This window comes from Lissotriton helveticus, chromosome 4_1 (genome assembly GCF_964261635.1).
Source record: "Lissotriton helveticus chromosome 4_1, aLisHel1.1, whole genome shotgun sequence".
NCBI lineage: Eukaryota > Metazoa > Chordata > Amphibia > Caudata > Salamandridae > Lissotriton > Lissotriton helveticus.
Window position 1 is genome coordinate 254,774,266 of NC_136063.1, and position 25,608 is coordinate 254,799,873.

Consider the following 25,608-nt stretch of genomic DNA (forward strand, 5'->3'; position numbering starts at 1 on the left):
AGTGCCCAGATACCCTCAGGGGTAACAGTGCTGTGCTCTACAAAAGCTGATTGATTAATTACAAGCCTTCCTTGTGAAATATGCCCCCCTGTGCTACCTTGCCTCTGTCTCTGCAGTCTCTTCTGTCAGCATGTACTAGCTTAGAACATCCCTAGGGTAATCTCTCTTTGCTGGTGGGCCCTTGTTTTTTGTTATATCCCTAGGGTAATCTCTCTTTGCTAGTGGGCCCTTGTTTTTTGTTATTGGATAGTCGTCTTTCATCGCTCTGTTTCCTGGAAGTCTTAACATGTTGATGTTGACCTTGGCCAGGCAGAATTGCAGGGGCATTCTCAGTCCATGTAGTCACAAGGTGTTCACTTTTGCAGATTGTTTTCCTACGTATCCTCTTCCTTTTCTTGAGCAGTTAATTCTCTATTGATAAAGCAATTTGACCTTCATGGGTAAGAAGTATGTGTGTAATTTTAGTGAAAGGATTACAAATGTTGTTAACTTTAATTCTGATATCTACCATGGCAAAGATGACAATGCGTACCTGAAGAAGGCTCTTTAATGCACCACTGATTCAGGTGTTTACTTCTTTTCTTCATTAGAACAAAGGCAGTTGAAAAGCTGGAAGTTGATCCAGCTTTACATTCGTTTCCTGATGTGGCAAATATCGTTCCAGAAAAAAAGGCGATTCACCAAGGTCCCGTCCAGTTACAGCGGCCGAAGCTGATGAGCATTGAGACCTGTGAAGCGTTTGAAGATAATGCTGATGTCCCTCCTTTAATATAAGATGTAGGAGTAGCCCTTATTAGTGCGAGGAATGGCAGGTTATGGACTTACCGGATAATATTACTTCTTATGTCTCCAGAATCATCTTTACCGAGGTCACAAGGCACAACTACACATTTTTTTTATTTTTGTACATAAAATTAGTACATACCTTTTAATTTCTTTTAAATTGTATTGTCCTCAATCACAAAGTGTAATGTATTTTAGGCACACTAAAAAACTATTTTGTGCAAGGGAGTTATGTGTTCGAAAAGTGCACAATCAACTAAAAATGTTTGTCCCCGCGAAATTAGGATCTAGGCATATTTCTGTGCAAAGATTGCACACAATGACAGAGGAAAATCAGCAAATGTGTTGATTTATCTACAGTCTTATCTGTGAAGCTTAATTTGCTTACGTTTCTAGATGCATTTAAGGTGTGTGCGTCCTAGAAAGAACTAACATCCTTTATCTTCCCTTTTAACCACAAACTCACCTTGGAGTAGAGCTGTTTGCCCCAAGCCACCATATTTTTCTTCTTCTGGGCCCAGTGGGGTTTCACATACCCAAAGCTGCCCTTCATTTCAGTGGGATTCCTCGTGACCAGGTACAGCAGAAGGTTCTTGATCTCCCTTAGAGGGAAAGTCAGTATATGGAATTGAAGGGAGGGTCTAGATGGGGTATACATTTCTTTAATATATTCTGTGACATAGGATAACAATAATCTTTTTTTTCCATGTGCCTCCCTCGACTGCCCTTGTTTCATCTTCTCACTATCAAAGTAATCCTAAACTTAAATGGGAATGAAGTATATGTACATGGTGTAGTTTCAAAAGTGCATTTTACATCCGTACTCTCACCTCTCCACCCACAAAATATGGGAAATGATTTACAAGTAAAAAGTTCAAATGCACTTTTTGGCTCACTGTACTCCTGTGATGCTTTATATTATATTACTGATCTCAAGTTAATAGGGCATACCTTTAACGGTAATCCGTTATTGTGACGAATTTCTAAAATGAAGAAAGTCAGCCTGGCAACAACTGGCTGAGTAAACTTTATTTTAGACAAAAGTTAAAATGGCAAGATACATTTTCCATTGGAATATGTTTCAGTGGAAAAGGTAAGGAACAACATGATAAAAAGGTAAGAAGGGAAGTGGGGGTGAGTACACAGGATAGGGAGAGGAAGGGTTTGACCAAGTACTAAAGCAGGAGAGGGAATATGGAGTTTGTAAAAACAATAATGGGAGTAAAGCGGGATAGGGTGCAAGGGGTTTGAAAAAAATAAGCCAAATAAAAAGGGAGTGTGATTAGAGGGCTTGTTAAAAAGGTTGTAAAGTGGGACGGGAAATAAGGGGTTTGAAATAGGGAGTACAGCAGGAGGACGAATTAGTGTTTTGTAAAAACAAAATTGAAGAAATGCGGAAATTGGAGTAACAGGTTTGGAAAAATTTCAGCAAAGTGAGAGTAGGGTGTTTGTAAAAATAAAAAATGGAGTAAAGTGAAAGCTTGCGTAAGGGGCTTCAAAAAGGGAATTAAAGTAAGAGGAGGGGGAATAAGGTCTGTAAAAAATAGGAATATGGTGGAAAGGAGAATGAGGTTTGAAACAAAAGAAGTAAAATGGGAGTAAGTGGTATGTAACAAGAAAAAGCAGTTAAGCAGGAGTGTTTAGGTAAGGAGTTTGTAAAAAAGTAGTAAAGTGAAAAGGTGCTTAAGGGGTATTTAAAAATGAAGTAAGTATGGGGAGGAGTAAGGAGTTTGGGCACAAAAAGAGCAATAAAGAAGAAAAGGGAGAAAGTAGTTTGAAAAAGTGACTGGAGCTTGAAAAAAAATAACATGAAAATAAAGGGGGGTGTTGGTGGCTCAAAAGACTCAAACTGAAAATCAAACATGACAAAACCAAAGAAATTGATTTCTAGAGGGCTGTTTTTTGTCAATTTAGTGAAAGCCATTTAAAAGGAGAGAGTCCTCAACAAAAGGTCTACGAAATACATTCGTCAGATCTATTCTCTTCATGTTTGACTTTCAAACAAATCATATACAACCTATATAAAATCTGCGTATAGGTCCTGTGTGCAAGAACAAAAAGCTCTCTAAAAAAGAGAGAGGGGACCCCTTCCACCAAACGGACATGACACCAAAAAGACGTTAGTCTAGAATGAACTCCCTTTGAGGTATTCTAATAGCATACAATTCAACTAAACGCACCAGACTCATCAACTCAAACACACAGGGTCAGTTTATACAGTTGCCAGAAAATCCACTAAGAGATATATATTGAAAATTGTTATTTAATTTATTAGGTTAGGTCAAAGGGATATTTATATGATTACCCTTATTCATTAAAAACACAATTGGTAAAAGTCATAACAAAAATATACAATAAATAAAAATGTATACACAATAAAAATAAAACAAATCTTACAAAAAATGTTGTTAACTAGTCACAGTTGCATGTTTAATTCTATTGTTACATCATTATATACTACATATAGTGCAACAAACATTAGATATCCTGACAATTTCTTTCTCTAAAAATAGACCAAAAGCACCGCGTTTCGGAGGGTTTTGTATAGGTCCAACCTCCTTCTTCAGGCTTGTTAAAAAGATTCTTCCCAACACTGTTATCTATGTGGAAACATATAAAAATATATAAAAAACCATAAAACAATTTATTGACATCAAGATCACACTACAATGGACTAACCTAACATTGCACTTCAAGGTGTATAAGTGTTGACATATATTTAAAATAAAAACATTTTTCATTCAATATAAAAAAAACATTAATCATAAAGTGTACATGATATAGGTAATTGGCACTGTTGACATGAAGACCCCAATACACATACCTTCTTGCCAAGGAATACCACTGGCACACATAAATCATATCTCTCACTCTCCAACATACTCCCATAAGTTGAACAGGCTCTATCCTCTTTATTAGTAGTAGTGACCCTATATGATATAGTCATATCTCCTTATGGTCATTAAAATCAAATCTATTTTACAAAGTAGGATATGTTATACCGTTCCACCCCAGATATGGGCGTGAGCCACCTACTCAGTATAATATGATAAAATATTCAAATATTTAATACCCACCACAAAGTATACTGGTTAGGCGTCATGGAAAAACTACGCTCAATCCTAATTAGGATTAGGATTGAGCGTAGTTTTCCCACGACGAGTATACTGGTTGGGCGTCATGGAAAAACTACGCTCATTCCTAATTAGGATTAGGATTGAGCGTAGTTTTTCCACGACGCCCAACCAGTATACTTTGTGGTGGGTATTAAATATTTGAATATTTTATCATATTATACAGAGTAGGTGGTTCACGCCCATATCTGGGGTGGAACGGTATAACATATCCTACTTTGTAAGATAGATTTAATTTTAATGACCATAAGGAGATATGACTATATCATATAGGGTCACAACTACTAACAAAGAGGATATAGCCTGTTGAACTTATGGGAGTATGTTGGGGAGCGAGAGATATGATTTATCTGTGCCAATGGTATTCCTTGGCAAGAATGTGTGGGAATTGGGGTCTTCATTTCAACAGTGCCAGTTACCTATATCATGTAACCTTTATGAAAAATGTTTTTTTAAATTGAATGAATTTTTTTTTTTAAATACATGTCGACACTTATACACCTTGAAGTGACATTTTAGGTTGGTCCATTGCAGTGTGATCTAGATGTCAATAAATTGTTTTGTGGTTTTTTATAGATTTTTATATGTTTCCACATAGATAACAGTGTTGGGTTAAATCTTTTTAACAAGCCTGAAGAAGGAGGTTGGACCTGTACAAAACCCTTCGAAACGCGTTGCTTTTGGTCTATTTTTAGAGAAAGAAATTGTCAGGATATCTAATGTGTGTTGCACTATATTTAGTATATAATGCTTTACCGAGAATTAATCATGCAACTGTGACTGGTTAACAACATTTTTTGTAAGATTTGTTTTATTTTTTATTGTGTATACATTTTTATTTATTGTGTATTCTTGTTATGACTTTTATCAATTGTGTTTTTAATGAATAAGGGTAATCATATAAATATCCCTTTGACCTAACCTAATAAATTAAATAACAATTTCCAATATATATCTCTTAGTGGATTTTCTGGCATCTGTATAAATTGATCCTGTGTGTTTGAGTTGATGGGTCTGGTGGGTTTAGTTGAATTGTATGCTATTAGAATACCCCAAAAGGATTTCATTCTAAACCAAGAACAAAACGAGCCTTCACCTAATAGCCTATGGTTCAGTTATGAGCATCTGTCACCTTATACACTGTTATTTGCATTGGACTAGGAAACAGGGGAAGATGATGGCATATCTCCTGGGGCCATATGCTTGTATCATAATATTATAAAAATGGGTATAGAGAGTTGTGTTCCTGCATCAGTATGTTCTTCGTATTCTTTTCAGTGCCTCTGTGCATGTCTAGACATGTTTTCATGTGGTAGTATCTATGCTTTAACTCTATTGTTAGTAGTTTTTGGGCCCGGTGGTGCCCCTGTGTTTGCAGTTGCTGACAGACTTGAAAACATTTTTTGTTAGAATATTATTTATTAAAAAAATAAACTTGTAACCTTCTTCTTTAAGGCACCAATTAAAATGTAATAGGCAGACTAGCAATTTAAGTGAATTATTATGTTTATTTTGCTGCTGCTGTCCATAGTGTCAAGCAAAGTATTTTAAGATGTTTGATCACTCCATAACACATAATCATCATTTAGGAAGTGTACAGATTGAAAGTACAAACGCTACGACAACCTTAACATGATTACATGAGCCTCAGTTAAATAAAGAACTTGCACCTCAACAACTAACTTTAATGAACTTAGCATAGGACTATTTCATTCTCTATTGGATTAAAAAAGTGGATGTTCATTGGTTTCTTCAAAGTAAAGACCTAGCCTTTGTCAGAGTTATTCTGATAGTACGAGGGAACTGTCAGAAATGGGGCTCTCTAGTTGCCAGTGGCTTACACCCTGTCTAAATATGGATCCTTTCTTCTAGTCAGAGTAAGGGAGTTACACACCCAAGATAACCCCTGCTTGTTGCGAGCTGTCAGGCTTATCTCAGAGGCAATGTGTAAAGCATGTGTGGACACATACAGTAACATAGTGAAAACACCGCAAATGGACTCCACACCAATTTAGAAGAATAACCAATCTTTATCTAATCAAAAGAAGACCAAAACTCCAAAATACATAAATCAAGATATCACTTTCAAAAGGTTTAAACAGTTCAGTCCATATATAATCATGGATGCATCACTTTTTAGCACAAAGTACCTGGTATGCCTCAAAATCAAAGACAAAAACACATGCAGGGAAGGTGATGCGACGGTTCCTTACACACAGGAAAGGTGATGCGTTGGTTCCTTCCTCCTACGGAAGGTGATGTGTCAGTTTCTTACTGCCACGGAGGGGAGGTGAAGCATTACTTCCTTACTTTGGAGAGGAGGTGATGCTTCAGTTTCTTACTGCGCAGGGAGATGGTGCGTCGGTTTCTCACTGTGCGTCCTCAGTTCCACACTGAAGGCCAGCATCAATGTTGACTTGCCAGGGTCGATGAGGCGGCGGTGAAAGAGACGCTGCATCAATTCTCCCAGCTGCAAACAGGCGCTGCGTCAGTTCTCCCAGCCACAGACATGCGCTGCATCAATCCTTCGTCCGCAGCGCGGCAATGCAATGATTTTTTTGCCGCACAGCCAGGCCTGCTTTAAAGTTGGAGTGGGTGTCTCAGATGTAGGATACATGGTGCTCGGGACTCGGGCTGTGGTGAATTCAGAGCCACGCGTACCGGCGCTGTGTCGATTCTTCCAACCGCGAACTGGCGCCACGTTGAACCTTCTGCCACAGCACAGCGATGTGTTGTTTTTTCAACCACATGGCAGGCTTGCAGCAGGCAAAACTGGCGCGGAAGGTCTTCTTTCAGCAGCAAAGCCACCTCCAAGCGCCCAGAACTGGAATTTGCTAAACTTGGCAGGTCAGAACTCCCAGGAGAGGAGTCCAGTGGACTGCTGTTGAAATTACCCTGACACTTCACTTCTCAACAGGAGACAAGCACACACAAGCCCTTTGAGAATTCTCTCAAGCTGGATACAAAACAAAGTCCAGTCCTTTTCCTCTCCAAGACAGAAGCAGCAACTGCAGGCCAACCCAGCAAAGTAACAAAGCTAAGGGGCAGTACTCTTCCGGACCGCTCTCCAGTTCTTCCTTGTGACAGTCTGCTCTTGATCCAGAAGTGTTCCCCACATATATGATTACAGGCCCCATACTTCTACCCTTTTCTGACTTTGAAGCGGGCATACACCTGAGCTCCCTTTGTGTGACTATCTAAAGTGAATGCACAAACAACCCAACTATCAGTCTCAACCAGACATGGATTCCACAGGCAGGCAGGGAGCAGGATGGCAAAGCAAGTAAATTCCCACTTTCTAAAAGTTGCATATAAAAACACACAAAATAAAAACCAACTTCACTAAAAGATGTAGTTTTAAATTCTAAGTTCAGGTAGCCCAAACTCCAAATCCCATGCTCTTCCCCATTGGAAATTACACTTATAAGATGTTACAAAATAGCTCCAATTATAACCTATGGGAGATATAGTCCTTGCAATAGTGAAAAAAGAAATTGGCAGCATTGCATTATCAGGACATTTAAACACACCAGTACATGCCTTTCCTTTTAAATATGCTGCACCGTTCCCATGGAGCTGCCTTACGCCTACCCTAGGGGTGCCTTACATGTAGTGAACGGGAAGGTTTGGGTCTGGCAAGTGAGTGCACTTGCCATGTCGAGATGGCAGATTAAAACTGCACTTGCAGACAATGCAGTGGGAGGCCTGAGACATGTTTGCAGGCTTACTCATGTGGGTGGCACAATCAGTGCTGCAGGCCCACTAGTAGCTTTTGATCCACAGGCCCTGGGCACATACAGTGCTTAGGACTTACCAGTAAATCAAATATGCCAATCATGGATAACCAATCACAATCATAATTTACACAGAGAGCAAATGCATATTAGCATTTATTTTCAGTGGTAAAATGCCCCGAGTCCTAAAGGCAACAAAAACAGGTCAGAATAAATAGGAGGAAGAAGGCAAAATATTTGGGGATAACCCTGCAAAAAGGGCAAGGACCAAAAGGTACATTCAGTCGAGCTCTGTTAGGTAGTGTATTCCATGAGCATTTCTTTTTATCTCGAGGAGTGGCGACAATGGTGGTTATGACTGAGCTCTTCCTCATAGCTCTTACATGCCGGGAAAAGAAGCAGCGTATTCAGACTTTTGAGCCCAGATGAAGAGCACTGAAATTTCTGGTGTGGTGGGGGCTGGTCGGAATTCAGTGTGGTGCAGTGGAGAGGCAAGCCACTGAACAAGCCTGCATTTGAAAGGCATGGTGAGGCCTATGATGGTGGTGTCCACCCTGAATAAAACTGTACAGCCTGTAGGCTCCCAGCACCAGGCTGCAAACTGCTGTTAGAGCCCAGGGTAGTGGAGGTGAGGAACTGAAGCTACAGCCATTGGTGAGAAGCTTGATACAAACATGGATGATGGAAAAAGGACAAGGAGGTGATGGCCTATGGACCACTGCCTACTCTTAAAAAATTAATAGCCATTTTTTTATTTTTGTTTTTGAAACGCATTGCTGCATACAAAAGAACAATGGCTTATTTGAAAGAAGTCATAGACATGTTGGTTTGTTGACCCCAGCAGGTCACAATCCCTGTGATTTTTCGCGATTCCCAATCGGTCGCCAATTTTGATCTACCTCCTGAATATGAATGAGGTAGGTCTATTTTGAGCAATTGGAAAGCGCAAACAGTGTAAAACACACTTTATTACATCACTGTTTGTGATTACCTAAAAGCAAATTGCAAACTAGGTAATCGCAAACACAAAGGTATGTGCATCTGGCCCTTAGTGTGTTAAATACAGATTCTGTACACTACACCTCACCTCACCTCAAATTAGGTAATCATAAACACAACGATTTGTATATCTGGCCCTTAGTGTGTTAAATACAGGATCTGTATATTACACCTAATTTTCAAGTTGAAAACTTGGATTAGGATGTATTTACCATACTGTTAAATACATCACCTTGGGGTAATAGAATTTACAGGGTGTGGTAAATATCCCACTGTAATCCACACACCTTGTAATAAGGGCCTTCAAGAATTGTCTGAGCATAGCCATCTGTAAATCCAGGGGGTTAATTATCATACATCTCAGTAATATTCTCCTTTTAGCCAAAGTAATAGCTGGCCCTGCACATTTTAGTTGAGGAAATGAAAGCTTTGAGATGTGAACTAGGCCTGGGCGGAGTGTTGCGCCACGGAGGTCCTCCAAATGCTGGAAAAATTCCACTGTGTTATGCAGAGTTCCACCATTTGCAGAGTCTATTAAGTCAACCTTCTTGCACTAATTTTTAACGCCAGGAATTTGTCCCGTGATGGCACTACTTGTCATGCCAAAGTGCGATGCTGCTTTCTGCCGCCCGAGTAGACATTCTACTCGAGCCGCAGCTTCCTCAACGAGAGCAGCAGATTTCTCAGCGTGAGCGATCGTGACCTACTGTGCCCGCCCGCCTTGAGAAATCTCACCAGGAGGAGGTCTAGCACGCCCTTTCTTTTGCTCGTAGCACTCACCAACTTGCCGTTGGCAAACCGTTTCAAAGAAAGAGCTCTGCTCTGCATCACTTTGTAGAGTTTTTGGAAACTCCGCGTGGAGTGGGCAAAACTCTGCGAACTCCACCGGCGGACAATTCTTCACCCACCCCTAATGTGAACAAGTAACCAAACAATAGTATGCTGTGGAAGGCTTCTACCAGGCTAATCTGTAAGACTAAAGTCAAGGCATATTCAGAATTTAACAATACCACACTGAGACACACTTTCAGGGTGCTGAACTACATCTCAGATTATTTAATGATGCAGTAATGACACCATGGCAAACAAGAATATTTAGGGCTAAACTATCCTGGTGTTTCTATGATCTGATTCAATGTTACTGCATTTTGGAAATGTGGCATTACTACATTAGTCTATAGCAGTGGAATAACATCAGCAGGTATTTGATCCTTTTCTGCCACACCTCTCAATGACAGACTAAGTGCAAAAGATTTGCCCCATCTTCGGTGCAATCTGGGCATTTTCAAACACATTTTGCATCAAATGTGCTTATTAAACCGGAAGTAAAGTGACTCCTGGTTAAGCATGTATAATTGATCAACTGATATTGAGCACTGAGGGATACTTATATAATAAAGTGCAAATGCCTACCCACTGACTATCATCCATTCAGAGGTCCCTGATCCCTTTATCCTTGGCAGGAAGAGAATCCTTGTCTTTGTGTATCCTTCAAAATGTTTAATGCATTGCTTCTAGGTTTGCAGAAATCCTTGCCATCAGCAAAAAAGGTGAGTAAAGTTCACAATGCAGGGTGTACATCATGTGGTCATCTCAATATGCATTCTTTCTCCTGGACACAGTTCTGCGCTGGACATTTCATTGACTGCACTCTATCATGGCATAAAAACTGTGCAGCAGTTTCCGGTAGGGAAACAGCAGAGGGATGGATTGGATCAAGGAACAGCGATCAGGAAGTAGGTGTAAGTAGAACCCCCCTCTACATAAAGAAAAAAGAAGCGAGGTATGGGTGCCTGTGAGAAAAAAGGGTGTTGGTTGATTGGGGTGTGACCTTGGTCAAGCAGCAACTACAATTCTTGTCAGGATGAGGCAAAAGCCAACCCTAAATTAACCTGTGTTCAACCTGCTGGTAGCTTAGCAAAGAGCAGTCAAGGTTAACTTAGAGGCAATGTGTAAAGTATTTGTGCAACACTTCAAAATGTAATAAAGTTAAAACAAAACACAAAAAGGATCCCAAACCAAGTTAGAAATATAGATCAAGGAACAGCGATCAGGAAGAAGGAGGTGTGGGTAGAACCGCCCCTCTACATAAAGAAAAAAGAAGCGAGGTATGGGTGGTTGCCTGTGAGAAAAAAGGGTGTTGGTTTACTGGGGTGTGACCTTGGTCAAGCAGCAACTACAATTCTTGTCAGGATGAGGCAAAAGCCAACCCTAAATTAACCTATGTTCAACCCGCTGGTAGCTTAGCAAAGAGCAGTCAAGGTTAACTTAGAGGCAATGTGTAAAGTATTTGTGCAACACTTCAAAATGTAATAAAGTTAAAACAAAACACAAAAAGGATCCTATACCAAGTTAGAAACATAGAGGTTTCTTTAATAAACAAAATAAGACCAAAGGCAATTTTTTAGATTTAGGTCAAAATAGTGCCAAAAAGCACAAAGAGCCAACTCTGGAAATCTGTTTGTGCCGGACTGGGAATTAAGTAACAAGTTCAGGCCGATTGTGATGGAGCAGGTGCCAGCTACTGGTACGCAGTTAGGCCAGCTGAACTAAGTACCTTATATCCTGGTTTACTATGTGTTGTGAGGATTGGTGTCAAAAATGTGTAGTGCAGATGAAGTAATGTGTTGGTTCAGAGATGTGGTGAGGCTGCAGTGCAAGGTCTTGTATCATCTTTAAGGATCCCTGCGATGAGGACTTGTAATGGGAAGTTCTTCATCGAAGATGCCGCGAGCAGTTAGGTTATGCACCGGTTCCAAGAAGCTAGGTGGCCGCAATGCAGAGTCTGGCATCCTTGACGAAGTTGCCTCGGCAAGGGATGCTAGGGCCTGCACAGAGGATACTTTGTGCAGAGGTGGTTCGATGGCCAGTGATGCGGGTATTTGCAACTGGTCTAATCCTCGCAGCAGCAGTGATTAGTCGGTTCTGCTTGGGTTTGCACCATGCAGCAGAGATGTGTCAGTTCTGCTGGATCACATAGACTGGCAGAGCACCTTCAACCGACTACTAAGTGTCCAAAATGGGGGTGGCACCACTTGTAGGGTAGGCTAACAGATGGCAGAGTACAGGTGGAGGTGGAAGGTTGTTGGAAGTCTGATGTGATACTGAGGCTTCACACATGATTGGCCCTGCACATGATTGGATTAGATCCTTCCTTAGTGACCGCTCACAAGCTGTTGGTCTACCTCCCTTCTCCTCATTGAAACTCCACACTACCTGTGGGGTCCCTCAGGGTTCCTCTTTATCACCTATTTTGTTCAACATTTATATGCTCCCTCTGTTGCACTTATTAAAATTTGTTAAAGTCACTACTTTTAATTATGTAGATGATCTGCAACTTACTTTCACCATCGACGACTCCCCAGAATCTGTGCACCAATTCCAGTCCACCATGCTCTCCATAGGCTACTGGATGGACAGCAACCATCTTAAATTGGATCCTGAGAAGACGGAGCTTGTCCTATTTGGGAAGAGCAAACTCCTCTGGGGGCCACAATATTGGCCGCTCAAACTTGGTCAGCCACCTACCACGTCCAAAGTGTTTAAAAGCCTAGGGGTACTTATTAATGATGAGCTCTCACTGAAGCCTCAGGTCAACGCAGTGGTGTCATCCTGCTTCTTTCAGCTGCGGAAAATAAAAAAGATTAGCCGAATGCTCACTCAGTCCGCTCTGACCCAGGTTGTGATGGCGTTGGTACTTTCTCACTTAGACTATGCCAACGCCATCTATCTGGGCCTTTCGGTGGCTCTCACTAAACGTCTTTAACTGGCTCAAAATCAAGCTGCCAGACTTATCTATCATCTTCCACGCTGGCAATCTGCCAGACCGCTGTTGAAGCAACTTCACTGGCTTCCTGTTATACAGCGAACACTCTTTAAAACTGCCTGCATGACATTTAAAGCTCTTCATGCACGCAGTCCCAGGTTCATCCAGGAGCTTCTGCCCAAGTAAGCCCCTCCACGCAATCTGCGGTCTGCCTCTCAGATTCTCCTGATTGTCCCCCGTTTTAAATTCCAACGGAAGGGAGGACGGAGGTTTGCCATGCTTGCCACTAAACTGTGGAATTCCCTCACTTTAGAGATCCGCTCCTCCACCACTCTTCTCCAGTTCAGGCGGCTGCTTAAGACGTGGCTGTTTGTTCAGACTCTGGCCTAGTTCTCCATCTCTCCTCCCCGGGCTTCGTTTCCAGTTCTATCGGTTAGCGCCATGAAACCCCCGGGTGAACGTGCGCTGTATCCATTTTTGTTAAGATAAGATAAGATTAAGACCAGGAGGTCAGCCAACAAGCCCTTAGTCACTCTGGCTTCTCGGTTAAAGAGATTCATGTCCAGTCCTTCTCACTCAGGCAAGAGGGCAGCAGGCATCAGATCAACACAGCAAGGCAGAGAAATCCAATCAGTAGACCTGGAGCTTTGAATTTTTTAGGTTTTAAGTGAAAAGTAGCACCTAAAAGATCAAAGTACCGATCTCAGGTATCTGGTCCCACCAGACCGGGATAAAGTCAACAGTAAAGGAGGACCATGATGAAGCATGTTTTGGCTACACGAAGTGCATTGGCCCAGATAGCGGCTTATCTTTGGACTTAGAAGCAATTTTGAGGAAAAGTTACTGAAAAGGTAAAGTTCAGCAGTGCAAGGCAGCCTGGGTTCCCATGGAGGACCTTGTCATTGGGAAGACGCTGGATGAAGTCACGTTGAAGATTTCTGCATTCAAAATTTGCCACTTTTTTGGAAGTTCAAAATCTCCAGTGGGATAAAGCTGCAGTCTGTTGCTGACGAGGGCTGCGTGATGCTGGATATCATCTCTAAGAGGTTGCTCTGAACAGTATTTGCTGCTGTGGAGAAGAATGTAGCAGGAGCTACCGTGAAACCAGGCTAACCAGTGATGCACTTCGGGCGGATTGGCAAGTGAGTAGGTCCCGTTCTCCTGGCGGTACTCAGGCTACTTTTTGATACGTTTTCTACCATACGTTCAGGGCCGGACTGGCCGTAGCGGGCACCAGGCAATCCCCCGGTGCGCCGGTTTTGGGCCCCTGGGGCCGTTTTTGTTACAGGGCCATTTTTCCAGCATAGCTGCAAAAGTGTCCCTGTAACAAATTCGGCAGAAAACCGGCCCTGGCAAAGAGCTCGCTGCACCCCCCCCCCCCCCAAGCCCCCCGCGGGGGAAGAGGGAGGCGAGCACTTTGCCAGGGCTGGTTTTGGTTCCCAGTCCGGCCCTGCATACGTTTCAGGTTTTAGAAGGAGGCGCCTCTTAAACACCATTACCAAGGGTCAAGGACTGGTTTGGCACCACAGGACTGGTTGTTTACCACAGGACGTTTGGGTTCCACTTGGGGGTCAGGATGTGCTCCACACCAGGTGCAGGGTGCAAGATGTACGAAAGTGCTCCTTTTTGACATGGTTACCCACACTGTTTACCTGGTATTTGATTCAGTTTTGACTCGAGTTGCACAGGGTTCCTGCTAACCAGGTCTCCAGTGCCAGACCTCTTTCCCTAAAGCTGTGCAAATGTACCCCAATTGGCAATACCTTTAGCAACCCCCAAGTAAATGGTACCAGTGGTACTTAGTGCATGGGGTACTAAAGAGCATCCATAAAGGGCTGCAGCATGAATTTTGCTACCCTTAAGGACCCCATCAACAAGCACAGTCTGACTGCCATTGCAAGCTGCATGTCTTGGTGCAGAAAAAAGTGAACGCAGAACATGGCACACATCCCTGTGCGCCATGCCCACATATACTGCATGCAGCCTGTGTAAGTCACCCCTACAGCAGGCCTTACAGCCCTAAGGCAGGGTGCACCAAAATGCATGTGTGAACTTATCTTCATGAGCAAATATGCCCTTGTGCCGGTCAGTTAAATTGTTGCTAGTACAAGTGCCCGGGGAAGCCATTGTAAGTGCATGTGCTGGACACTGGTGAAAAGGAGTTCCCCAGCTACATGATGCTTGGTATCAAACATTCCGTATTAATAAACCTACACTGATTTTAGTGATGGATTTATAAATACATATACCCAGAGGTGCTTCCTAAAAACCCATCAACCAAGAGTGTGCTGACAGACTGGTCCTAGCCAGCCTGCCACCACAGACTCGTTTCTGGCCCTCAGGGGTGAGGGCCTTTGCTCTCAGCAAGTCAGGAACAAAAGCCTGCTCTGGCAGAGGGTGTTTACACCCCCTCCCAAAGGATGACCTGTAAATTAGTATTCCAAGGCAGGGAGCTTGAAAGAGCCAACCGCCTTTGGTATGCGAATCTGGTTTCCCTCACAGGAGAGGATGCCAACCTGGGCAATGGACAGGCAGAAAAGTTAGTAGTCTGGCGTTTTCACCCTCAGGCTAGTTCCACCCCTAAAGTGGGCTGTCTGAAGTGAATCCAAAATCAGAAGCCTGCCATCTTCGTAATGGCAAACTTTGGAGCACTGTGACAGGGTTATGCCCACTTCCCACAGGAAGTGGTCACATAGGAGGAGTGACCCCAGGGGTCAGTAGCCCATTGGCTACTAGCCTCCACTCCCCTAAATTTACTATTTAGGGGTGTCCCTGGCACCAGGAAATCAGATCCTGCCAATCAAAAAGGAGAAGGACTGAAGAGCTTCAAAAAGCAAGAACTATGGAAGGAGCAACTGACTTGGAGCCAATCCTGCCTGCCGGTATGCAGTTCCCACTGATTGCACAAAGTTGACTCATCCTGCAAGCTGTTGTGGAGCTAAGGATTGATTTTGTAAGTCGCTGTGAAGTAACTGTATATAATATTTGTTTTTCCTCTATAGGATAACACTGCTGTCTCTGAAAATTGCAGTCATTAAACATATTTCTATCTTGAAATGTACGTACCTGATCGCAATAATTCAGGTGTTTAAATATACATAAAGATACGTGTTATTTTTATAAATTGGTATGGATCTCCCTATTAAGTTGTGTGCATCATTTTTTGACTGTGGGTGTTTTTGCAGATGTCTTACACTCCTCTCTGATAAGCCTCAGGCTGCCTGACCGCACTACCCATTAGGAGATCTCTTTGGGATTGCTAGAGCAAGCCCATGTCCACTTATAAGGGAATACCTGTACTGTTTGCACAGTATACCTCTTTTTGGTATACTATATGTGATTTGAGTGGAGGGTGACCTGATCATTTTCTTTCCCTCTAGAGCTCCTTATTGTGAGATACTATATAAGGAGCCAGCTTCCTACACAAGGTCACTGCAGCTTTGTATGTCCCTGTAGCTCACACTGCCTCAAGCAACTGAGCAGTCGTCAGGTGTACACAGCTGTCCTTCTGGGTGGCCCTACTCAGCTCCAGGTGTGTTCTGAAGAGTGGTTCAAAGGATCCAATATTTATACAAATTACCATCCTTTGAAGTAGTGTACCCCAGCATCCAGTTCTGAAAAGTTCCTTCCTTTCCCTGCCCAGGTTCCAAGGAGTCTATGGTGACAAAAGGCTTTTGTCAAGCACCTTTCAGTTTGTGCTGGAACCAGCCCTTTGAAATGTAAATGATCCAGGGAACAGCTCGGCCCTCCCATCTTTCAAACATGGTCTATCCTGGCTACATGGCCCATCCTCCCAAAACACATAGTCGCCATTTCTGTCACTGTCTGGGAGGAACACACAAAGTCCAATTGACAGCTACTCACAGTCATGTGCCCAAGGACACAGACTGCAGGCACCAAATGGTTAGGACAAGAAAATTCCAACAAAAGTGGCATTTTCAGAATTGTGACTTAATATCTGACTTTACCATTTGAGACCAAACATGACCTGTTCCCAGGCAAAGGATAGTACTTATTAAATGTAATAAGGTAACACAATGTTATCCTGAAAGCCTAACATTATTGAAAAACAAATGTATGAGTTTTTTACTACCAGGACATGTAAAACTTAAAAACACGTGCCACTGTTAAAATACAATGCATCATGCCCATTGTGCTGTTTAGGGCCTAAATTTGGGGTGACTTAAATGTATTAAAAAAGATAGTTTAGGCCTTGCAAAAGGTTTATTTTGCAAAAAAGAAGCAGAAAATTCTAGCTAGTTCTCAAGTTTAGGTGGAAAGCAGCTCCTGTATAGAGCACCATCAACACCAGCGACACTCTAGTTCTGCTCTCCTCAAATGTCTGCTTTTCTATCAAAGACCTCTGAAGAACTCTAATGAGAGCGAAACACGTGTCAGGGGTTGCTTTTAATCGTTTCAGGATGGCATGGTTGATATTTTACCAATTCAAAGCTGTAATTCTGTGCCTAGAGTGGTAAAAGGCTGATGTCATTTTACAGCTTGGCATGGACAGCACTGTGCTAGTCCTATGCTTAAACACTTTGCTGAAAAATGGTAAAAGACTTCGTCCCTTTCAATCACAGCGTGGATGGCACTGTGCTAATCCTACCCTTGAAGACGTTGAAAGAAAAGCAGACATTTAAGTTGAGCAGATCTAGAGTGTCACGGGTTTTGAGGGTGCTCTAAACAGGATCTGATTTCCACCTAAACATGAGTACTACCCAGAGTTCACTGCTTCTTTTTTTAGCCTAATTTATGCATCACTCTATGCCTGAAAAAATATTGTTTTGACTTATACTGGGATCTCCCTTTTGTCTGGCAAAGCTATACCTCTGATGAGAGCGAAACACGTGTCAGGGGGTTGTTTTTATTAATTTCAGGTTTCATGGTTGGTATTTTACCAATTCAAAGTTGTAATACTGTGCCTGGAGTGGTAAAAGGCTTATGTCATGTTACAGCTCAGCATGGTCAGTACTGTGCTAGACCTATGCTTAAAGACTTTGCTGTAGAAATGGCAAAAGACTTTGCCCCTTTCTTTCTCGGCGTGGATGGCACTGTGCTAATCCTACGCTTAAAGACTTTGATAGAAAAGCAGACATTTGAGGTGAGCAGATATAGAGTGTCGCTGGTGTTGAGGGTGCTCTATATAGGAGCTGCTTTCCACCTAAACTTGAGAATTACCCAGAGTTCTCTGCTTCTTTATTGCAGAATTTATGCGACACTCTATGCCTGAAAGGGTATTATTTTAAAAGTTTTCGTTTGCCAGGTCAAATTGGCAGTTTAATCTGCACACAGGCTGAAATGATAGGCCTGAAATATGGTTTAAAGTGCTGCCTATCTGGGTGGCACACTGAGTGCTGCAGTACCACTAGTAGCATTTAATGTTTCAGGCCCTGTGTGCATGTGGTACCATATACTATGCTCTTACAAGTAAATTAATTGTACCAATCAGGTGTAGGCCAATGTTACCATGGCTAAAGGAGAAAGCCCAATCAATTTAGCACTGGTTAGCAATGGAAATGTCCACAAAGTCCTAAAGCGAACAAAAACGATTTTCAGCAAACACCAGGGAAAAAGTTTGGTGGATGATGACACCAAGTTCTCGGGTCTAACAAATCGTTTCGTGAAAAATTCACTACACACAACAAATACCACCAGCCTTCTGTTGCTTGGCTTTCTTTCACTATGGACGGGAAGTCAGACCACTAGATCAGTATTTCTGTGTCACGTTGGTATCTTACAGGTTTGGCAGTTTGCTGTGCCTGCAAGGCATTTACAGCCTCAAGGCACAGCCAAATGAGTTACTGCTGTCATCTTAGGTGCCCACCAGCAAATATCCCTGGCCATTATTCTTTCTCCTGAACAGTTGATAGAGTAGTCTGGGTCATGTCTTTGGAAGGGGGTTTAACTGGGGCTCGGGACCACCACTGTTTGAATTTGTTCTGCTTTGTGCCTGATGGCATAGTTTTGCTCAGCCTGGTGGAAAGATAGCTGGAGCCTTCCTTGGCTCTTGGTGTTGAGGCTTGCCTTGTAGAGACTGGTCCTTTTTCCTCATGGCGTGTGAGGGCAGGGTTCGGCCTCTGAGATGCCCTCCTGGTCTTGGACATTGTTTCTCCTGCCTGACAGGGTCGTCATTGGTGTGCGCAAGGATTCTGGGGCTCACTTGGCACAGGTGTGGTGGTGGTGTTGAGTGTGGGGGACGGTGGCCTTGAGGCTGAGGCTCTGGGAAGTGTGGGCTTTTGTCAAGCCGGCTGTGCAGTTGCATTTTGGTTGCGTGTGAGCTTGTCTCTTTGAGACATACTACAATTTCCTTGTGATCCCTCTGGACTGTTTCTATTTAATAAAGGGTCAACAAAGATTATGCTTACTCGCTCTGAATCCCAAAGTGGTAACTTCGTTTATATGGAGGGTACAGAAACATCTTGCTGTCAAGAAGGATTGTCCTCCCATGAGTTGACAGGTCTTTCCTAGTGCAATCGTGACTATATTGCCAAGTCCAAGCCTTCTGCAAGCTATCTTTGATTAAGAATTTTTTTTCTGATGATAATCAATCTCTGTTTTAAAAAACAAGTCTGAAGAAACTTCAGGATTGCTGACAACTTGTTCTGCTACAAACAATCACAACCAGGGACGCCAATCTAGAGCCAAAATACTAATTGTGTTAATTCCACCAATTTAAATAAAAATTTGATCACTGTTGTAGAATATATAATATCTCATTGACACTACTTTTGATTAACTGCCAAACAGCATTGTGGAATCTGATTCTATACACAGGGGAAAAGAAAACTGTGTTATTAATGCTGTTTCGGCTTCTTCCACAATGCAAGATTCATTTGCTGATCTTGCCTTTTCAAATGAGTTAGACTTTATAGCACATAAAACTCTTGAAAACATAAATGAAAATGCATGCACAAACGTGAAGGAGAATGTTCAGTCTAACTCTCAATAGATATAATCCAACAATGAACTTCCCTCGCTCACCCCTCCTGTTTATCCTGTTCTAGCAGCTATGGGTGCGATTAGTTGTACCTTAACCAAGATCTCTGAAGATATTTGCCCTCCAATTGAAATTATTAACCAATCAAACTGTAGTTATAAATTAAATTTCAAGGAAGATCAAATCAATGATTTTGTTTGACCTGTTATCCTCAGGGTGGTATTCCCCTAAAGTGTTTGCCTTCTAACTTCCACTTTTTGCTGTATCTCTTTGTTGGCCTTCGGACTCTTAGAACTTTACCTTTCCTTAACATAGTGACATTGGTGTATACCTAAAAGTCATAATCAGTTTACCTGTAAGTCCCTTGTAAAGTGGTATACCATATACCCAGGGCCAGTAATCTAAATGGTACTAGTGGCCCTGCAGCACCGGTTGTGCCACCCACACAAGTAGCCTTTCAAATATATCTCAGGCCTGTCATTGCAGGGACTGTGTGTTCAGTTTAGCACCACTTCGACTTGACATTTAAGACCATTTCTCAAGCTTTAAACTCACCTTTTACTATACATTTTTTTTAAATTTATTTTGTTTATTGGCATTTCAAAGACATACATTGTCTAACATATGAAATACAAACATATAGACCGTTGCACAACAACATCCCATGTACAAACTGTTACATATCTGAGTTTTGAAGATATACATTCTACCACAAGGCAATTATACATCCTTAGTCCACTTGATGTGTTTGCAAATATACAACTAGGAATTTCCAGTGGTCTTTGGGTTTCAACCCTGTTGGCAGCTCTTCTTCATGGTTTTCAAGGTGTCCTTACAGTATGTAAGGTCTATTAACCATTGTTTAACCCTTGGGGCCTGTTTACTACCCCAACACAGCGACACCTGGCGTTTGGCCATCAACAATGCTATTACACAAAACAAATTATTTACAGCTCGTACATTGAACACCAGACCCAGCAAACAGGTACGTTCCTAGCAATCAACTTCAGCATCCAACATTTCCCCTAGTACTTGGGTCACTCCTGCCCAATAGTGGGCCACAGCTGCGCATGACCATGCTAAATGCAAGAAATCTGCATTGTCAGCCTGCATCATGACATGGTGTCTGACTCTTGTTCTTTAATCTAGGGCTTAATATTAATAGCTTTGACTGCATTCAAAAATATTTTGGCCAATTCTTTTTCGTGACAAACAGCAAAGAAGAATTCTACATTCTTAAGAAATCAGAAAATGTATTTACAACTTCCCTCTCAGAATAACACATCTGAACATATTTATATTCCTTTCACTACAACCAAACGCTATGGCGCATTATTGGCTTTACTATTTTCAATAAAATTTCCCCTAAACCGCAGCACAAAAATATATATAAAACAAAAGTCATAATGGGCGACTTGTTATGGTCCAACAAAGCAATTACTATATTCTGATGACATCCACAAACCACTCAGCTTTTGGCCTGGTTAATATGTCACCGGAAACCTTTAACCTTGTTTAGTATGTCACCAGAAATCTTCAAAGGCACACAGCCAGTGGCATAACGCAGGACCCAACTATTCAGGTGAGCACTCAACGCTTCGGGAGGGCTCTTTTCTACCCCAGGGCCAATGAACAGCTGTGAGGTATGGGAAACTCAGGGGTCCCTCTTCATATTTTGCACTGTGGCCCCATCATTTTATGTTATGCCACTGAACACAGTTTCCCGTTGTATAGCCTATGTACGCTTATATATGTAGTTATGCTGCATGCAATGTTAATTAGTGAGATAGTTGAGTGTGGGAGAGCGGTTTAAGACATAAGTATTAACACATTTGCTCCAAAGAAAGTAGTTAGGGAAATTATATCAAAATACATGTTAAAGATTTGCCTCATGAGCCAATGTCTCTCCCACACCAACAAATGCAAAAAAAAGCATACTTCTCTTTGCAGATAGTGCTTTAAATGGGCCGGTACTGTCTGGTATAGAGTTTTAGGTTTAGGTTTCATCTTGAAACCCTGATTGACTAGCATGGAGGAGGTCATTAGTTTCAGCATAGTTGGAGACTACCGAATGTACATGCTTTTCCAACGTTTTAGCAAAGAATGAAAGAAGGGAGATAGGTCTATAGTTGGAAAGTATAGTCTGATCTGCCAAGGGTTTCTTCACGAACGTAATCACTTTAGCACTTTTCCAAAGCTCAGGTACCTGGCCTGAGCTCAGGGACAGATTAAAGATGATATTTACTTTTGGATTCAATATCTCTGCCATCTTGGCTAGAAATTTGGCCAGACATGGGTCAGACGGGGAGCCGGACTTCATGCCCTTCATTATATTCCAGGAAGATTCTAAGTTAATCGGAGGAAAGCAAGACAGAGAAGCTTTTCCTATCGTAGTTTGCCAGTTTACAGAAGAGGAATCCTTATTAGCTAGTCCATCCGATAGTCTAAAAGAGGATTGGATCTCTATAATTTTAGTAAATAAAATCTAGCTAATTGGTTGATCCAATCCCAAGTAAAGAAGGGATGAGTAGCTCCCGCATTGGGTGACGAGAAACTCTTCACTACATTGAAGAGTTCTCAACTTTTATTCCCAGTGCATTCAATTTTACGAGTGAAAAAAGACTTCTTTTCCTCCTGTATCATTTTGTGATAAATTCTTATTGTTTGCTTATATTTTTTCTTTCTTTTCCATACTAAAGTCACTCCTCCAGACTCTTTCTAAACGTCTACAGTCTTTCCTAGCCTGCAACAAAGTGGCGTTAAGCCACGGGGCTGACCTTCTAGCCGATCTCACTGAACATACAGTCAAGGGTGCCAAAGTGCTAGTGCCACAACTAACCCAGCTTTCTAGGGCCTCCACAACCCGTTCAATATTCCCACATAGCACAAGAGAATGCCTGGCTAATTCCTGTGTTAGATCAAGTAGTACCACTCAAACATTTGGGATCTATATCTGTTTTATTTTGAGAGGGAGAGTATTGGCACTTCTCAAGAGAGACGTAATACGTTTAATTAGCGAGTACTGGCACTTCTCAGAAACAAGCAGGTATTCTATTTATCCATTTCAAGCACTATCTCCAGATATGCCAACATGGTGTTTCTTCATGCCTAAAAGTTGCAAATTAATGTTTTTAACCAAACCTAGAGCAGATGATGATATAGTAGAAGTAGACCAGTGAGGGACTCATAACAAGTTCCCCAGTATTGAACCCAGGGCCCCCCCATCCTGAATTTACCGAAACAAGTGATCTATTTAAATTGTGGGGGTATTAACCAGGAATTACTGGCCAGTCACGATTATCAATGGATTCATAATTAGGCCCTCTAACCTCTTCAGTGGCATACTCCTAAACTCACTGTGTTATTGAGGGGTTATCAACTTCAAAGGATTCCTCTTCACCTTGCAAGTAAGCAAAATGTATCCCACTGAAATGAGTGGGATAATCCAATCTGAAAAACGTCATCTTCCATGTTTCATTTCTATTTCAATGAGCTCACACACCAAAATTCTTCTTTCCCACCCTCTCCTAAGGCTCAAGAAGTTTGAGCTTTGCATTATAATCAGGGCCTTAAGTGGGATGAAAAAACTGGAGGCTTTCTCAAAGGGGCGTGGCCAATGTAATTAAGGGAGTGGCTTAAAAACACGTAAGCTAAAAATCTGCGCTTAGCATAGTGTGCCGCCCGACATGTATTTTGCTGATTCAAACATTGCATCTAGATATATGATACAACAAGTAACATCATACCTACAACAGGTCAGGACTATTGGCTTTGTTACCTGTGCGATTACGCGGAAGTCACAGGCATTCCTGGCCATCGAGCCCAGCATGCCCACATAGGCCATCGAGCCTTTATCTCCGATCACCCTGACGGACTGACCAAGCTTTAGACTGCCGATTCTGGCTATCGCTCCGGTAATTGTCTGCCCACCACGAGACGCAAGCTGCCGTCATCGTATGAGGAATTCCTGCCCGCACATTTCCTGTTTTTATCCTAAGATTTGTTACCACCAATCCTTGGCAATTGAGGCTACTCTTAGGCATATATATTATGTCCTAATGATGATCCGCATACTCTTAAAAGTGGATCGAAACGCCGTCGACACCCTTCATACACCTTATACCAAATTATATGTTTACTAATGTGTAAAGGTGTTGTGGTTTATTCTTGTTGTGCCTGGACACTATCAAAATTGCAAGTGCAACCAACCCTTAGCTTTTGCCTAAAAAGCCCTCTATTTTTCTCCCCATTTATGTATGTCATTTTGTGTTGAGTGGGGTACAGGCTTGTGCCCTACCTTGTGTATTACTGTAAAATACTTTTGTTATTAATTTAAAAGTAAACATCAGACCTCTGTCCGGCTGGACAGGTCAAAACAAATATAGTTACGATTCTGTCTATATTTTATTGTTCCTTAAATCTCTCCGTTCCAAAGGACCGCTGTTGTCATTCATAGATAGCCTGTCATCCATTTTCACCTCCAGATTTTTGACCACATTGACAGCCATCAAAGGTGGCGACATTTCGTCAGGCCACCAATGTTTCCAAGCGTCCAGAGGAGGGGTGCCAAAGAAGATGATCTCTGATTTCCCCGGATTACATTTAAGTTGGTGCGATTGAAACCAGAGAAGTACTTCAGTCAAGCAGTCTCTGATCTTCTGACCTCTAAAATCATCGCCCTTCCCACAGGTTTACAACAACTGCGTGTCGTCCGCATAAGATAAAATCTTTGCATCCCCTGCCTTTGCCAACTTTGCAAGGGGAGACATGTACAGATTAAATAATACAGGGCTCAAAATAGAGCCTTTGGGGACCCCCACGTTAAGGGGCGGGATCCTAGCTGATAAAGGTGGCAACCGAATCTCCTGCTTTCTGTCCTTTAAAAAGGAGGCAAACCATTTCAGCACCGTGCCACCAAAACCACACTGCTGCAATCTCTGCAACAGGCGATCATGGGGCACGGTGTCCAAAGCTGCCAAAAGATCTAAAAGAATCAAGACAGCTTTTCCTTCCTTATAAAGAGTTCCTTTGATGGTCTCAATGACCTCAAGTAGAGCTGTCTCCGTGCTGAAATTAGATTGAAACCCTGATTGACTAGCATGGAGGAGGTCATTAGTTTCAGCATAGTTGGAGACTACCGAATGTACATGCTTTTCCAACGTTTTAGCAAAGAATGAAAGAAGGGAGATAGGTCTATAGTTGGAAAGTATAGTCTGATCTGCCAAGGGTTTCTTCACGAACTTAATCACTTTAGCACTTTTCCAAAGCTCAGGTACCTGGCCTGAGCTCAGGGACAGATTAAAGATGATATTTACTGTTGGATTCAATATCTCTGCCATCTTGGCTAAAAATTTGGCCGGACATGGGTCAGACGGGGAGCCGGACTTCATGCCCTTCATTATATTCAAGGAAGATTCTAAGTTAATCGGAGGAAAGCAAGACAGAGAAGCTTTTCCTATCATAGTTTGCCAGTTTACAGAAGAGGAATCCTTATTAGCTAGTCCATCCGATAGTCTAAAAGAGGATTGGATCTCTATAATTTTAGTAAATAAAATCTAGCTAATTGGTTGATCCAATCTTAAGTAAAGAAGGGATGAGTAGCTCCTGCATTGGGTGACGAGAAACTATTCACTACATTGAAGAGTTCTCAACTTTTAGTCCCAGTGCATTCAATTTTACGAGTGAAAAAAGACTTATTTTCCTCCTGTATCATTTTGTGATAAATTCTTATTGTTTGCTTATATTTTTTTCTTTCTTTTCCATACTTAAGTCACTCCTCCAGACTCTTTCTAAACATTACAGTCTTTCCTAGCCTGCAACAAAGTGGCGTTAAGCCACGGGGCTGACCTTCTAGCCGATCTCACTGAACATACAGTCAAGGGTGCCAAAGTGCTAGTGCCACAACTAACCCAGCTTTCTAGGGCCTCCACAACCCGTTCAATATCCCCACATAGCACAAGAGAATGCCTGGCTAATTCCTGTGTTAGATCAAGTAGCATCACTCAAACAATTGGGATCTATGAAACCTAAATCTTGGTTCAATGTGGATCTTAATAACAAAAGACGACAACTCAGACAATCCGAAAGGACTTGGAGACTAAACTCTTAGACTCTTCACCTAGCACAACTTAGATCAACCCGACTGGCATATAAAAAACACATTTTTAGAGAAAAGGCCATTTTCTTCCACAGCCAACTAGACCAGGGGAATAATAGACCTAGAGAACTCTTCAACATTGTTAACAGTCAAAG

General features: G+C 42.0%; 1 protein-coding gene across 1 annotated transcript in view; it reads left to right on the forward strand.

Moving 5' to 3' along the window:
• DNAAF11 (dynein axonemal assembly factor 11) overlaps nt 1-2,977 on the forward strand; it is a 200,030-nt gene extending 197,053 nt beyond the window's left edge. Inside the window, exon 12 of the mRNA XM_078686746.1 lies at nt 591-2,977. Coding sequence (XP_078542872.1) covers nt 591-774 — 184 coding nt within the window. The 3' untranslated portion in view covers nt 775-2,977. The remainder of the gene's footprint in view (nt 1-590) is intronic.
• Nucleotides 2,978-25,608: the final 22,631 nt, after the last annotated feature.